The sequence below is a fragment of the Coffea eugenioides genome, chromosome 2 (assembly GCF_003713205.1).
Source record: "Coffea eugenioides isolate CCC68of chromosome 2, Ceug_1.0, whole genome shotgun sequence".
Lineage (NCBI taxonomy): Eukaryota > Viridiplantae > Streptophyta > Magnoliopsida > Gentianales > Rubiaceae > Coffea > Coffea eugenioides.
In genome coordinates, this window is record NC_040036.1 from 50,034,671 (window position 1) to 50,052,035 (window position 17,365).

The following is a 17,365-nucleotide window of genomic DNA, read 5'->3' on the forward strand; positions in this document are numbered from 1 at the left end:
CTTAGTTGAACTTGTAATTTTGAAACCTTTCAATTTCTGAGACTGATAGAATACGTATTTACCACATCACCAAATCCATGTAGCAGCTTTGTTGCATCTTACTTCCTTTAATAGATGATTGAATTCCCCTATTCTTGCACAAACCTTAGGGTTTATCATCCATTCGAATCCAATGGTGAAAGAATGATGCATGAAAAATTTGTCACATAAAAATCAATGATATATGCAAGATGATTTCCTATGTCAGGCAAAGATGAGCATGCAAAAGAATGCAGACAACCACAAGCAGTCGAACGCAAATAATCGAGAGAAACCCAGAGATTTATAAAGATACATTTTGCAAAAGAATATTCGTAAAGAAAAATGCAAATTTGGCCAACGAATATCATATTCAAGACTTTGGATATATTTGTTTCGGAATTCGATACTAGCAAAAGTATCACAGTCATGAGGGAAAATCCAAATGAACCAGGTCACCAGCTGTTCCTTCTCGTGCTCGTCTTGTTGAGAAAACCTGTCTTGGCGCCCTTTCGGGTTTTCACCAAGGTTGCCCCCACCCTTTTTGTTTTTGTTTTGTGCTTTTTTTTTCTTCTTCTACTTCTTTTTTCTCTTTTCTTTTCTTTTCTCTTTTCTTTTCTTTTTCTTTTCTTTCTCTCCTTTTCTTCTTCTACTTCTTTTTCTTTTTCTTTTTTTTTTCGAGGCGCCCTTTCGGGTTTTCACCTAAAGAACAATGAAATACCTCGACCATGATCGACTCAGAAATATGAGTTAAAGATTTCGGGCATCAGTAAAATGCATTTCCCTTGTAAGATTAGGCGAAGGCATTACAGACATCACTTGCCAGTTGATTAACAAATTTCCTAATAGAAATGCAACAAGTGACGAAAGCCGGGACTTTGGGCTTTGTAATGAGGTCAGGTGGGGTGTTTTTCGAGAAAAGTTGAGGATTGAAAGCAAATTTGATGCGAGGTGTGAAATAACTTATTTTGAAATCATTTCCGATTTTGAACGAAACCGAGAAAATTTGCCCCAGTTTGATCGGATTTTCTCTCTTTGCATTTTCTTCATTGCATTTTCCTCACTTTTGCATTTTTCTTTAAAAACTAAATTTGCCCCAGTGTGGGTTTCTTTTTTCTCTTTTTGATTGTCTCTCTTTCAAAATAAACTTGCCCCAGTGTGGGGTTTGCAATTCTCAGGGGTTATCAAACGAAAATTTGTCAATTCTGATGGCTCAAAGGGGACAAGTAGAGATAAAATGTTTTAAGTGTAAAAGAAGATGGCCTGACTTGCATTTCGCCATTTGTATGAATTTCTAAAGAAAATTTGCATGATCAAATGAAAAACTTCTTGCACATGTCTGAGTTGATGGGTTGAGGGAATGCTCGTCCATCCATTTCTGCCAAAATAAGCGCTCCGCCAGGTAATACCTTTTGGACAATGAACGGCCCTTGCCAATTTGGAGCAAATTTGCCTTTAGCTTTATCTTGCATCGGCAAAATTCGCTTTAGTACTTTGTCACCTTCTTCGAATGCACGCTGATGGACTTTTTTGTTGTAAGCCCAGGCCACACGTTTCTGGTAGCACTGACCATGACAGATAGCACTGAACCGCTTTTCATCGATCAAAGTCAATTGCTCATAGTGCTGCTTTATCCAATTAGCCTCCTCCAACTTAGCTTCCATGAGGATTCGTAGCGAAGGAATTTCAACTTCGACTGGTAATACAGCTTCCATTCCATACATGAGTGAATATGGCGTTGCCCCAGTCGATGTCCGGATAGAAGTCCGATACGCCATTAATGCATAAGGCAACTTTTCATGCCAATCGCGATGCCTTTCAGTCATTTTGCGGATAATCTTCTTCAAATTCTTGTTTGCGGCTTCTACAGCTCCATTCATCTGAGGCCTATAAATGGCAGAGTTGCGGTGTTTGATCTTGAACTGCTCACATAGTCCATCTACCATGTCATTGTTCAGATTCTTGGCATTGTCTGTAATAAGCGTTTCGGGTACCCCAAAGCGACAGATGATGTGATCTCTCAAGAAATTGGCAACTACCTTCTTCGTTACATGTTTGAATGACTCCGCTTCAACCCATTTGGTAAAGTACTCAATTGCCACCAATATAAATCGATGTCCATTCGAGGCGGGCGGATCAATTGTACCAATCACGTCCATACCCCACATTGAACAGGGCCATGGGGCGATATACTATGCAATTCAATGGGCGGAGCGTGTATAACGTCACCGTGCATTTGACATTTTATACATCTCCGGACAAAATCTATACAGTCACGCTCCATAGTAAACCAGAAGTATCCGGTTCTCATGATTTTCTTTGCTAGCAAATGGCCATTCATGTGAGGTCCACAAACGCCACTATGCACTTCTTTCATCATATATTGAGCTTCGTCTTCATCAATGCACCTTAACAGGTTCAAATCTGAGGTTCGTTTATACAAAACTTCTCCACTTAAGAAAAAATTTGAAGCCATTCTACGCAGAAAACTCTTGTCCTTTGTACTAGCATACAGAGGGTAAGACCCAGTTTTGAGAAACTCCTTAATATCATTATACCAAGGAATATTGTCAGAGGACTTGTCTACAACCCAACAGTGGGCAGGCTTGTCTTGAAGTTGAATCTGAATTGGTTCGATCCTCAATTCATCTGGATACTGGATCATAGAGGCTAAGGTGGCCAAAGCATCAGCAAATGCGTTTCGGGCTCGCGGGAGATGTCTGAACTCCAAATTTTGAAATTGCTTTGCCAGAGTGAGCAAACTACTATGGTAGGGCAAAATTTTTGAATCCTTGGTTATCCACTGCTTCAAGGTTTGGTGCACGAGCAAATCTGAATCACTGAAAGCTATCAACTCTTTGATTTCCATTTCTAAAGCAATTTTGAGACAAAAAATGCAGGCTTCATATTCAGCCATGTTGTTTGTACAAGCAAATTGCAATTTGGAAGCGGCAGGGTAGTGCTTCCCTTCGGGTGAAACCAAAACAGCTCCAATTCCAGCTCCGAGAGAATTCGAAGCTCCATCGAAGAAAAGCCTCCATTCAGGGCTTTGCTCACTTATATCGTCCGTGGCGCCTACAAATAAGACTTTCTCATCAGGGAAATAAGTATGAAGTGGTTGATAATCATCATCCCTTGGATTTTCTGCCAAATGATCAGCTATAGCTTGCCCCTTGACGGCCTTCTGTGAAGTGAAAACAATATCGAACTCTGAGAGAATTATCTGCCATTTAGCCAGACGTCCAGTTAGCATCGGCTTCTCCAAGAGATACTTCAAAGGATCAGATCGGGAAATAAGATAAGTGGTATGGCTCAACAGGTAGTGTCTCAGCTTTTGAGCAGCCCAGGCCAATGTACAGCAGCTTTTCTCAATGAATGAATAATTAGCCTCATACTGCGTGAACTTCTTGCTTAGATAGTAAATGGCTTGCTCCTTCCTTCCAGAGTCATCATGCTGCCCGAGGACACAACCAACTGCTTCTTCAAGCACAGATAGGTACATGATTAATGGTCGACCTGGCTTGGGTGGCACCAAGACTGGCGGATGTAACAAATAGTCCTTGATTTTATCAAAAGCTTGTTGGCATTCTTCACTCCAGTACAAAGGCACATTCTTTCTCAACAATTTGAACAACGGCTCGCATGTGGCAGTCAACTGGGCAATGAATCTCCCAATAAAATTGATCTTTCCTAAGAAACTTTTCACGTCTTTCTGAGTTTTCGGCACTGGCATATCTCGAATTGCCTTAATTTTTGCTGGATCTATCTCTATGCCTCTCTTACTAATAATGAAGCCCAACAATTTACCAGCTGGTGCCCCAAAGGCGCATTTCGCAGGATTTAGCTTCAAATTGTACTTTCGCAACCTTTCGAACAGCTTCTTCAAATCAACCAAATGGTTCTCTGCTCTTTTAGACTTGATTATGATGTCATCCACGTAGACCTCCATCTCCCGGTGGATCATATCATGAAACAGGGTGGTCATGGTCCTTTGATACGTAGCTCCGGCATTCTTTAGACCAAATGGCATCACTCGGTAGCAAAACGTGCCCCAAGGGGTGATAAAAGCAGTCTTCTCCCTATCCTCTTCTGCCATCAAAATCTGGTGGTATCCAGCGAAACAATCACAAAAAGATTCAATCTCATGCCCAGCGGTATTGTCCAGGAGAATGTGAATATTTGGCAGAGGAAAATCATCTTTAGGACTGGCCTTATTGAGGTCTCTGTAATCAACACAAACTCGTACCTCTCCATTCTTTTTTGGAACAGGGACTGGATTCGAAAGCCAAATAGGGTAATGGGAAACAATGATAATGTTGGTTTTGAGTTGTTTTTCGATTTGCTCTTTTATTTTGAGGCTCATATCTGGTTTGAATTTTCGGGATTTTTGTTTTACGGGTGGAAAAGTAGGGTCTGTGGGCAACTTATGCACTACCACATCAGTTGAAATACCAGTCATATCATCATAGGACCATGCAAATACATCCTGGAACACAGTCAAGAATTCAAGCATCTCCTTTTTCTGCCTCTCATTCAAATGAATACTAATTTGCACCTCCTTAACTTCATCTTTAGTGCCAATGTTAACCTTTTCTGTTTCTTCCAGGTTCGGTTTTGGTTTCTCCTCATATTGTTCAAAATCCTTTGCAAAAGAATCGAATACCTCCTCATTATCACTCTCGCTTTGGAGCTCGGATTCCCAGACCTCCAAGTCGTGAGTGATATAGAGATTGCCATTATTGAATTCCAGAATAGTGATATCCAAAGGGTCAAATGGTTTTATTTTTGGCCATCTGAAAGAATTAACGAATGTGGGATAATAAGCAAACAAATATACAACAAACAAATGAACAAGCAATATGACAGAAATATAAACAAAACAACATGACAAGAACAACTTGTGCATTTTCATAAACCCTTTGATTGAAAGCGAAAAACCAAAAAACAAGCGGGAATGAAATGAAAACTTAACAATATTTTCACGTGCAAACTTTAGTCAAAGGTAAAGATGCTTTCATTAGCTATTTACAGATGCAGAAGTATTTTCAGGAATTCGTATGAATGACAAACCCCTTTAAGTTTACCGAAACTCCTTCCGAATGGGCAGAAACTCGGCTGTCCAATTGGAAATGGATCCTTCAGGGACGTCGGGAAACTCGGCCTCAGCTGGGAAACTGTCTTCAAATGTCGCCCCAACGAACAATTGGGCCAAACTAGTTTCGATTCCGTCAACTGGGTTAATCTCTGATGTGATCACCTCGGTCGGTCGTGGAAAAGTATAATGCAGTGGTGGAATATCAAGGGCCCTTGGCCTGCCTTCTTTCTCTGCTCTCTTGCATTCCTTCATTTCTTTGATGTCTCTAGCGGTTGGTCGGAAACCCAAACCGAATGAATCCTTTTTCTCCACAATTTTCACTGGCTTCAGAATTCCTTGCAGATCACGTCCCAGCCCTTTATCAAACTCATATCCTCCGCGGATCATTTCCTTAGCCATCATGACACTGGCCTTTGACAAAGCTCGTTCCTCTTTTGTTATCCAACTTACGGAGACGATATCAGCTGTGCTATGAGGGGTTACTATGGCGCTTCGGCTACCATCTTCTTTGGACCCAGAATCAGCAATCACGAGGCAATCCTCCTCGGCAAAGATAGTTATCAATTTGTCATTTACTATGAATTTCAACAATTGATGCAATGAAGAAGGCACAGCTCCGGACTTATGAATCCACGGCCTTCCAACCAAAACATTATAAACACTAGGAAAATGCATGACTTGGCAAGCTATCTGAAACTGTGCGGGCCCCATCTCGATGACTAAATCCACTTCTCCTATAGGTTCCCTTCGTGCTCCATCAAAACCTCTAACTATGGTCCCTGAGGGCCTCAGCTTGATATCTTGCAACCCTAGCTTTTCCAAGGTACTCCAAGGGCAGATATTAAGCGCAGATCCATTGTCAATCAACACCTTTGGCAAAATTTTCCCGTTGCAACTCACAGCTATGTACAGAGCCTTGTTATGTCCAATGCCTTTTGCCGGTAATTCATCATCAGAGAAAGTAATTTGTTTTGTAAATAACACACTCCCAACCACATGTGAGAAATTAGCAACCGAAATGTCCTTAGGGATTTGAGCTTTGGTCAGCATTTCGAGCAACGCATCCCTATGCATATCCGAAGAAAAGAGCAGATCCAACATGGATATTTGGGCGGGCGACTTGCTTAGCTTCTCGACTACAATATATTCACTTCTTTGGAGCCTTTTAAGAAAATCCAAGGCTTCCTTCTCAGTAACTGTTGGTTTAGCAGGCAGCTCGGGGTTATTTACTTGAATCGGAACGGTAGCTCCAAACGGACTTGCAATCCTCCCAGATCTGGTGACCACTGACACCTCTTCTTTGGCAACTGACTTTTCTCCAATTTGTATGACAGGTTCATTGTAGTTCCACGGTACTCGCTGCAAACTCAAAACAGGCTCCTGCTCTGGGAATTCGATGACCACTGGCTCCAAAGCCTTGCTCTCAGCTAGAGTGAGATCCAAAATAAAAGGTCTTTTATCCTCCTCAAATGGCACCTCCATTATAAATGGTTGGTCTGTGACCCCAAACACCTCAGCTTCCCTTGCCAATTTCTGGACTTGCTCCTCATACTCTGCGTCGTCCAGAATGACCCCAATGGTATTAGCGTGTTCAGGCAAGGGGTTCCTATTTATATTCGTCCCTTGTGCCTCCTTTTTCCTAATTACAATCTCTCTGGCTTCAATCATATCTTGAATTCTATGCTTAAGAGCCTTGCAATCAACAGTCGAATGTCCGGGTGCCCCTGAATGATAAGCACAGACAGCTTGTGGGTTATACCAAGCGGGCATGCCATATGGATAGGTAGGAGGGGGTACCATACCAATTTTCCCGGCGGCCTTCAATTGGTCTAGAGGCCTGCCTGAATTGGTAAATGTATGGTTAGGGGGTCGGTTGTAAGGTTCAGGAGGTTGAGGATGGCTGTAAACAGGTCTATTTGGGGGAGGAAATCATGGGTTATATGGAGGGCGAGGTCGGTTTTGGGGTGGATTTGGTTGAGAGATTTGAAAAGGGGCTAAAGGTGGGTTAGGATAACTTGGGCGAGGTCGAGGGTGATGGATATTGGTAGTATATACATGGTGCGGGTTTGAATAATAAGGGTAATGTGGTTGGTAGGTTGGATTGTGTTGGTATCGGGGTTTGGGTGAAGGGTTCTGGTCCCAGATAAAAGTTGCATCCCCCTCTTTCTTTTTAAACTGCGGCTTCTTTCCACTGCTTCCTTGCCCTTGCAAAGCTTCTACCTGTGATTTTAGGGCAGAGATGTTAACAATTTTTCCGGCTCTCACAAAATCATCATACTCTTCGAGTTTATTCACAATCGCAGCAAATGTACACCCAGTCATACGGAAGATTTCTTCGAAGTATGGAGGATCATGCGCCTTTATGAAAGTGCGAATAATTTCATCTTCGGTCATCGGAGGCTCAACCTTGGCAGCTATCTTTCTCCATCTTTTGGCGTATGTCTTATGATCTTCAGATGGTCGCCTCTTCGTGCCTTCCAAAGTAGTTCGGGTCGGTGCTAGCTCACAGTTATACTCATATTGTCTGATGAAGGCGTTGGATAGATCAAGCCAAGTCTTCACCTCCTTTGGCTTTAAGTTTGAATACCAATCGAGGGCGTCTCCTTCTAGACTCTCTGGAAATAACCTTAATGGCAAGTTTTCGTCATCCACCGGTCTGCCCAACTTGTTGGCAAACAAATGCAAGTGTGTCTTCGGGTTGCCCGTACCATCATATTTATTGAACTTCGGGGTCTTGAATCCCACGGGCAGCTGCACATTTGGAAACAGGCACAGATCATCATAGTCTAACACCCCTTGCTTGCTTAAACCTTGGCTTTTCCTGATGAACTCATCGAAACGATCCAACCGCTTAAGTAACTTCATATCAACCGGGGCAGACGACTCTCCCACTTCTGGCTTGGTTTGAACAGTGTGCTCCGGCACAACAGGCTCTGCAGTAGTCTGATAGAAAAGCTTGTGGATCCGGAGGCATGTTTGGACCACCTTGACCACCTTGAGGCTGAAATCCTTGCCCATAGGGAGGATAGAATGGAAGATTTTGAGTGTAAGTATACTGCGGGTTGAAAACTCCCTCAAAAGCGGTTTGAATTGGAGGAATGACAAATGGTTCGGATTCCGGTTGTTTGACGGGCGGAGGCTCGGGCTGCACTCCGCTACTAATGAGCTCGTCGATCAACTTCTTTTGGGCTGCCATTTCAGATGCCATTTCCCCAAATTTGGTAAGTAATTCAGTCAACTGAACCCCGGGACTTGCGGCTTCCGGCTGGGTAGTTGCAGCGTCTTATCAGACGATTCTGGCTGAGTACTCATGTCTACACGATTCCTTTGGGCTCGACTACGGGATCGCGTTATGATGGGGTTTCCGAGAAGCTATTTTAAATTTTACCTAAAATACGAAATGCTGCTTTTAGATTTAGCCCTGGCTTAGCTTTTTCAACAAAAATAAAACAAAGAAAAAGAAAAAGACAAGAGTTAGTAGATGTTCCAAAAATTCGGATGCATGTCCTATCGGGGGGCCCTTTTTTGTGCCAAGGGTAGGCCTAGCATGATGCAACACCTTCGAAATGGGACCCGTAATACAAACCTGTTTTTGACAACAATTCCAAATGAGTGCAAGAGAAAAATTGCTTTCATTGATAAACTTGCCAATATTTACATCATGTCATGAAGACGATTCCGTACAAGATTGCCAAAACTTCTAAGCCTATTTAATACAGAGTCCCTGGTTTCTCTAGTATATGGAATTCTAACACGTTCAGCTTGGTCATATAATTCTCCGCATTTCCTTTTCAGCTCTTGACGCTTTTCTCGTTCATTTTCATACAATTGCTTGTTTTGCTCCGCCATCCCTTTGTATGCTTCGACAGACTTACTTAATTGCAGAATTTCCTTATCCTTTGCCTCGATAACAGCTTTTAACCTTTCCACCTCCTTGGTTGATTCATCTTGTGTTTCTCGTGTAGCGGACCTTCTCACCCAATCTTCGTATTGCGGAGTGGTCAATCCCCTCTGCTTGAGCTCCGGGATGTATCTAAAGCTCTCGTCATCAGATAGCGTCACCCAGGCCGCAATAATCTGATCTTTCATATGGAGTGGGCTTGGGCACGTTTCTCCATTGAAAATGATGGTAAACTCACTCATATCAAATGCGGGCGGCACCTCTTGGGTACGTCCTAACTGTCTAAGAAACCTCTTTGGCGTGTATGCGGTGACTCCTTGGGTGCCCAGTAAGAGAACAAATTCGGATGCTTGGGTGCGGAGAACGGGTTTTATACAATTAGTCCAATCCAATACCCATCTAATATTTTGATCAGTCATATTCTTCAAGAAGTCCACAAACTCGGATGCATCACATGGTAGATTCTCTCTCTTAACCCTCTTATAATGTGTGGCCATCCAGTCGTACGCAGTCATTGGTAAACTCTCGGGAATAGACGGTCGTCTCATGAAGTGCTCCATACCCCATACATGTAAAATCCAATTTGAACCACAAAAGAACTTTCTCCCTCTCTGACAGGTAGTGCAGGCTACGAAGATATCTGCCAAAACGGTCGGTATAATAGAACACTGTTTGTCTTTCACTCCTACGAACAAGTCGTACAAGGTTTTAGTGAGCTTAAAGGCTATCTTTTTATCTTTTCTAGGGAAAAAATAGGTTCCAGCCATAACCAAACTGTACACCCATACTCTCTTTCGTTCCCAAATTTCCTTGGAGGTGAACGAGAAATCTCCTAGGTGCCTCTCAAACCCATCCCTTAACGCAAATCGGTCAAATAAGAACTTTGCCTCTATATTTTGGTCCGACCCTCGTATTGCTGACTCCTTTAACCCGGTGAAGCGACAAAATTCGGCCTTGTTAGACACTAATGGAAATATCACGGCAGTTCCTTGAATCGGCAAATTGAGAAATCCAGCGACCTCCTCAATTGTTATGGTCATTTCCCTCTTCCCTAGTCTAAAAGCGGAACAAGTGGGGTCCCATAGATGCACCAAAGCTTCCACCAAATAACCGTCGGACTTAATGTCCCTGAAATTCCCGATGTGCCCTAATCGAGTAGCTACTTGGTTAATCTCACTGGGTGAAAGCAACGTGGGCCATCTTTGTACCTCCAGTGGTACTACTAACATCTGTTGGACTCGGCGAGGACTTTCCATCTAGAAACAAAAATCGGTGTCAAATACCTTACCTACAGGTCCCACTTCTCTGGTTAAACATGAATTTAAACGTGCAAATCCCCAGACAGGGTTAAATACCCACGGGGATATAGGGTTGGCTCTGCCCTAATGTGGGATTCCCTAAATGGCATTCCCTTCTAGGGTTTATGCATGATGCCATTTTATCAAAGCGCGTAAATATGCAGTACACAAATGAAACATGACCTAAAGGGACCCCCTTTTGTATGCCGGGGTGAGCCTAAAATGAAATGTATTCATGTTACGCATGTGAAGCATTAAATTTAAACGTGTCACATCAAACGGGGTAGGTTCCTAGAGAGTGCCATGCCAGGACTCTTATTTCCTAGGGCTAATGAATGCAATGGAGACAAAAACCAAGAAAGGTTAGTTCAATCACATAAATACACAAAACACATTGTAGCGAAACAATACAAAGAGATAAAGCGATAAAAGAAAATAGGGGTTGGATCCCTCCTCTCGTGAATCGTGTCCCTAATAGGGTAAGGCAGACTCTACCTTAGGTAAACTATCATGGATGCATGAGGTATTGGCTCACTAATGCAGCTAGACTCGATAGGTTTTAGGTCCTCGAGCCTTCAGACTTGGAAACCAAGGGTCATCAATCCCAAGGTTCTTTGTCGGTGGCTCGAGCGATTCCCCAGACATTGCTACGCACACGTCGTGTTACGGCTACATGTCTGAGTGAATCTATAAAAAATCCTCAATCTTCGACTAAAAGCTAAAGGCTATTAACCCAAAGCTTAAAGCGGAAGATTAAGTGACCCCTGGATCATGCTACGCACACGTCGTGTCACGGTCACATGTCCAAGCGGGTCGCCTAAAATCCTAATAGGGTGGAGTGGCGTGACAAGCCACTAAAAGAAAAATAAATGAGGGGTATAAAATTAAAGCGTATGCACGTATGCTAGTGCTCGTTTGGAGGGGAGGGATCAAGAACCAACGCGAGGCTCTAGGGTATGTCCCCCACCCAAATGCAATGCAAAGTGCGAGATAAAACAAGTACAACATACATCCAAACAACCAATCATACATACGCAAGTGAGGGAATAGTTTGATACGCGCGCGAGGCAAAAGGCCCTAAAATGGAAAATGCAACCCTAATATCCAAATGCTATACATAAAAAAGGTAGAAAAAGGAAAAGAATAGCTAAATCAAATGCTTGGACCCACTTAGGAAGTCCCCAGTGGAGTCGCCAACTGTCGCGCCCCACTTTTTGAGATGTGAAAGTAGTGTGCATGTGAACGTGTGTGAAGATGAAAATAAAAGGCCGTGGGATTGTGAAATGCGACGGTTTGGCCAAACAAACAGTTCAAAAAGGGTTTTTTGAATGGAAAATGGAGTCGCCACTTGGTATAGAGTTAGGATGTACCAAGTCACCCAAAAAGTGATTTTTTGGAAAGAAAAGTAAACAAACTCTTTTTAAAGAACTTTTAGATCTACGTAACCAAAGAAAGGGATCGGGGGTCACATTTGATAAGGGAGAAGGCAAAGGCAAAGCCTAAGGCACTCCCTTACCCTAGCCAAAGCTAGTTGCGTGACTTAGCCCCACTTTTCCTAATGCTTCTACCCAAAATATGTTTTGCATGTTGGATGTGACTAATGGATATGAAAAATGCAATCCTAGATCTAAAATGTCTCTTATGAGGCTTTTTGGTCCCAATGACATGAGTTGTGATGGCCAATAAGGAAAACTCTCATAGAGGTCATGGGTAATGCAAATGAAGACCCAAATATGAATGCAAGTGTGAAAATGTGAGAAGAATGCAAAATAAAATAAAATAAAATACAAATGTGAGTGCAAGTGTGCAAATGTAATAAAAGTGCATGTGTGCAAATGTAATAAAAATGCATGTGTGCAAATGTAAGAAAAGTGCATGTGTGTCAATTGAGAAAATGAAGGTGTATGTGTGCAAGTGGATAAAATATGGTATAATGGTAGTAAATGCATCTAAGTACAATTGGGTGCAATTTGTGAGGTAGAAAATAAATGAGTGATAGGGAAAGAAGAGAAATGTGTGAACATGGCATGTGGAGTGAGAAAAATATAAGTAGTGAGAAAATGTAGATGAAAAAATGATATGGTAAAATGGAGGTGCATGAACCTAGAGGAATGCATCAAGTCGGGTACGGGAATGACTTCTATCTTCATGATTTTAATTTTCCCTTTGATTAGAAGGAAGAACTAGCGTGCTAAGGCTATTTTGTAGCCACACCCGCTCGTTTCCCTTACCTAAAGGGGACTCTCAAGCAAATGTACCCTATAACTAGCATGAAGATGCAAAAACCTAAAATGAAGGGGAAATGGTTGGAGGATCATGCCAAGTGCTAGAAAACTGAGTAAAAATGTATGAAATGTAGTGAAACATGCAAGTATGTACTAACGAGAGGGGACGGCCTATTGGGTCTAGCATTGGACTAGCCCTTTTCTAAAATTCTCTCACAAGCATTGGACTTGCGAGAGCTCGAGGGGAAAGACCATGACCAGCGTTGGACTAGCCACGGTGACGCCACACATTCATTATAAACCAAATAAATCATGTAAAGGCTAATAAAGCAAATAAACACATAAATCACATATTGCACATAACACATAGGCATGGTATCTAGATGCAAGACCCTAAGAAAGCAAGTAACACGTAGCACATAAGCACGCAAATCATACTAATGAACCTATTACATTGGCTAACTAAAACAAATTGGGAAGGGGGAAAAATGAATAAAAATGCTCTCCGAGCCCTATCTATTACAAGCCAAGAGGTGTACACATACCCCATAAATAAATAAAAGAATGACTTAATAAAAGCAAAAGTAAATGAAATAAATGAAATGAATTAAGGAAAATCAAGGAAAGCAAAGTAGACATGCAATTCTCACTTAGCACGTTGGATCACATAGGGTCAAACAAGGTCAAAATAAGGGATAGAGTGTACCTCTCTTGAATCGATGCCCTAACGAAGTGAAATTACTAATTTACCCTCCAAAACAATAAATGGGTTAAGGTACCACTTTAATTAATAATTAAGTAACATGAAACAAAAAGTTAAATATAAAGATAAAAATTAAACACGAAATAAAAATTAATCACGACGGGAAAATACCTAATAAATCATGTACGTTAAAGAAATTAAGGCAAACAAAAACCTAATTGGAATAATCGAAAAATTCTAAAACGAGGTACTAACATTGGTGACTCGAAGTGGAATTTGCCAAATCAAACGCTAAGTTTATAAGAGAGGAGATAGAACCTATTTATTTGAATTAAACGATAAAAATAGCCAAAATTTTGATCAACGGAAATCAACACTATAAATTCTAAGGAAAAACTATTAAACTTTCCCCAATTCATCCTAGATTCACTAAAAATCTGTCCATAATCACAATGAAGATACATCAAAGCAAGAAAAACATTTTTGAAGGACAAAATGGATCAACTTTTCCAAATTTTAGGCCATAACAAAATTGAGCAAGACTTAAAGGGTTAAAATGCAATTTTTCTTTGAAACATGCATGCAAGATCACGTAGAAGAGCAAGTTCCTATTTCTGCAACATGAACTACGCAGCTGCCCTCTTTCCATTTTTGCATTCGGGAACTCCTTTAAGCTTTTGGACCAAACCAAATGCGGTTAGCACAAAACAACAAACCACCACCTGATCTACTCACTTTACAATGCAACAAAAAAATCAATCAAACCAAAAGGAGCCTGCGAAGTAACGAAGCAAAATTTCTGCTGCAACATTCATTCCAGAACTTTTTCTTTTGCAACGTTAAGCTTCCAAATGCAGGTTTCATAGAGAGACTTCAAGCAAGAAACTAGTAAAGACAATCACTCAACACCACTTACCAAATAGACACCCTGATTAACACAACCCAAACTTGAACACCAAACCATTAAAGATCAACTGGGGAACCCCATGGAAAAAACATATGTGCGGCAACAGGAAAACAACACCAGCTGTCTAAGTTTTCTTGAATGGAACTTCATTACTCAACTAAGATGTCTGTGCAAAGTAACCCAACGAAACCTACTGACTCATCAAAGAAAAACAAATGCTAAACCTTCATTCCATCCTACCATTCCCAAGAATACATCCGTGCATTTCTAACACAAAAAAAAACTGTTATGAAAAAGCTGTAGCCAAGACGCAAAAGAAGGAACCTGCGGCAAACATGTGCCTGATGGACAAAACAGAAACTTCGAACAACACGAGAACCTTAGCAACAAAGCAAATGACCATTGCTGCAACAAAATAGACAACTCCAACCTTGTTATTGCAGATTTCTTAGCAATCTTATCATTCGAACATTTAGACCTCAGATTGAGCTAGCAAAATAGATGATTAAACCAATTTTGATGGGCTGCTGTGGGGAGCAGGAAAAATGGCAAAACATAAAGGTGAAATGCAGCTCATCAAGAAAACCAGGAAATTTTGCAGCCCAAGGTTCACTATGTTCACCATGAATGCACATTTAGACAAGCAACCAAGGAAATTCGGGGATAGAGAGGGGCCAAAGCATGCATTTTCCGAACACTTCACGGAGCCCAGGCTAGGAGTTTATGCAAAGAAACATAGAAAAATGAGTAAACATAGCTTAAACATTCCCAGGAGATGCAACAAAGCTACATAATCTAAATGCCCTGCATACTTGTCAAAAATCCTAAACTATAACCCTTCAAAATATCAGACCCAAACCAGAAAATGAATACCAAATGCATGGTTAACATCCAGGTCCCTCCCAGTTGCAAGATGCATTCACAAGTAATCCCAAATATTTATCAAGCTTCCTAAACCTATCACCACAACATAACACTGAACACCTAACGAGGAGAAAAAAAATCTGAGCAGAAGAGGAATTCGTTAGACCTCAGATTCATTCTTTAAATTCAAAGCTAAAGACTTCTCTAAATGCAGTTTTAAAAACAGATATTGGCATGGCATCATGGTCAGGCAGCAAATAAAATCAAGCATGTCAAACCAGCCGCAACTTCGACAACCCAAAGAAAGGACCTTTTGCAACAAACCGAGAGTTTGGAGCTTGTTGCAATAGCCTTGCGTCTTGCTTATCATAATGGCTCTAGGGACAAAGGCAAGAGGCCATACTCATACGAAAAACATCAAAGTCAGCCACAACCAATGAATACATGAACCAGTGAGGATTACAACAAGGGAAAAGCATGAATGAACATACGAGAACAGAAACAAATGTAACGGATTTCTGTTTCTGATGAAACCAGTGATGGTATCATCGAAAACCAGAGAAAGCTTCTAACTCCACCATCAAACATCTCAGGTAAGCAAAAGAAACATAGAAAGGAAGCATCTTTACAAGTAAAAATGCAAGGAAAGATGCGATTTGACCTTGATGTGCAGTATCCTCAGACAAATGAATGGGATGTAAGAGCTTCGCTTGAGCAGGCCCAGGAAGCAACGAAAACCTCGATCTCCCTTCTTTCCTGCCTTATGGTTCTTCCCTTTTCAGATTTCTCTCGCAGGCTCCTTCCTTGCTGTTTAGTTTTGGCCTCTCACCGCCTCCACTCTCTCTCTTGATCTCTTTTCTTTCCTCTGGTTTCTTTCTTACTCCCAGCCGCCCTCTCTGATTTCTATTTTTTCTTCCCTCCCAGCCGCCAACTCTACTCAGCTCTCTTCTTCATCCGTTACTTCCCCCCAATCTCTTCTCACAGCTTTTTCTCAGTTTTCTGGTTCTCACCGCTGCCTCCCTTTCTAGCCGTCACCCAAAACTCCTTCTCTTTGCTGTTTCCTGTTCTATTTATACCAGAAACCTGCTCTCAAACCCTCACCTGAAAGGTGAGGATGAGAGTGGAGGTTTTACTGGGCATCTTAGAGCCCTCCGATGGGCATGTGCGACTATCCTTCCAAGCTGCGTTTCCGCAGCTTGCATGTAAAAATTTATTTATTTATTTATTTATTAAATAATAATGCCAAAAAAAATAATATTTTAAATAAATAAAAAACAGGTAATAAGAAGAAAACTCGGAATAAAAGATAGAAAATAACATGCCTAACGACAAATTATGTTTGATTGATGATTTTCTTTTCGTTTTTTCCTTTTTTTTTTTCCTTCTTTTTTTCCTTCTTTTTTCTTTTTTTCATTTTTCATAAGAAAACATTGAATTTAAATCAAAACAACTAAAGCATAATTTTTGAACGTTTTTTCTTTTTTTCCGAGGAATTCTATGCTAAAACTTAAAAATAAAATAATAAAATGAAAAACTAAAAAACTAAAAACTAAAAAGTGAATAAACCTAGGACGACAAATAAAAACTAAAAAAATAAATGAAATTACACTGAAAATTTGGTGTCTACAAGTAGTGAACAGTGCCTATGAATAGTACCTCCATGAACAGTATCCGATTTTTTTTTTGTTGCTTTTGACGACTCGACACAAGGTTACGACTTCACTTGGAAGAATTTAATGGGAGTTAAACCCTTGAAAAACTTGTTTTCAAGAACGTAATCACACCAAGAAATTCCAATCTCGATCAATCAAGGGGGTAGGTTAGGCTCAAGTGATAAAATCAAAAAAACAAGAATCAAATTTTTTTTTATTTTTAAATCAAAAGGCGGCTAGGGTTTCTATAGAAAAATAACTAGAAAAAAAAAGAAAAGAAAATGATATTAACCTGAATCAAGAGCTAAAGCTCTGATACCAGATGATACGAACTCGACCCAACAAGAACTTGTCTTGAAGAACCGAATCGATCAGGCAGCGGAAGGATCTATTTTGATCAGGTTATGGAACAATAACTACCTTGCTAGACCTAAAGAAAACCTGTCTCTAGAAATCTAGTGGATTGGTTATTGGCTTGAAAGAACAAGATGATGTGATCATCTTGCCTTGAACACCACAAGTATCCAAGCTAAATACTTGATACAGTTCAAGAAGAAATTCAAGTTCCATCAAGGAACTCCATAAAAGGAGACAACTCTCTTTTTATTAATTCATCTTCAATATCATATATTGAATAGTTAAATAAAGTTGGCTATTTATAGCCTTACAAGACTCAAAACCCTAATCTAAATTGGAAACAAT

At 40.8% G+C, this 17,365-nt stretch overlaps 1 protein-coding gene across 1 annotated transcript; it reads right to left on the reverse strand.

The window, feature by feature from the left end:
• Positions 1-1,331: 1,331 nt before the first annotated feature.
• LOC113759855 lies at positions 1,332-8,131 on the reverse strand. The gene is made up of 7 exons (XM_027302433.1): positions 8,006-8,131; positions 7,306-7,864; positions 5,276-6,954; positions 3,040-4,534; positions 2,320-2,964; positions 1,855-2,206; positions 1,332-1,746 (listed from the first exon to the last, which is right to left on the reverse strand). The coding sequence occupies exons 1-7, from the start codon at positions 8,129-8,131 to the stop codon at positions 1,332-1,334; spliced, it is 5,271 nt and encodes a 1,756-aa protein (XP_027158234.1).
• Positions 8,132-17,365: the final 9,234 nt, after the last annotated feature.

Coding starts and splice junctions, on each gene's coding strand:
- LOC113759855 (XM_027302433.1), bottom strand. CDS start 8,131: ATGGGCAAGGATTTCAGCCTCAAGGTGGTCAAGGTGGTCCAAACATGC. Junction 2,965..3,039: donor ATGGAGGCTTTTCTTCGATG/GAGCTTCGAATT, acceptor ACCCTGCCGCTT/CCAAATTGCAATTTGCTTGT. Junction 1,747..1,854: donor AACAAGAATTTGAAGAAGAT/TATCCGCAAAAT, acceptor AACGCCATATTC/ACTCATGTATGGAATGGAAG.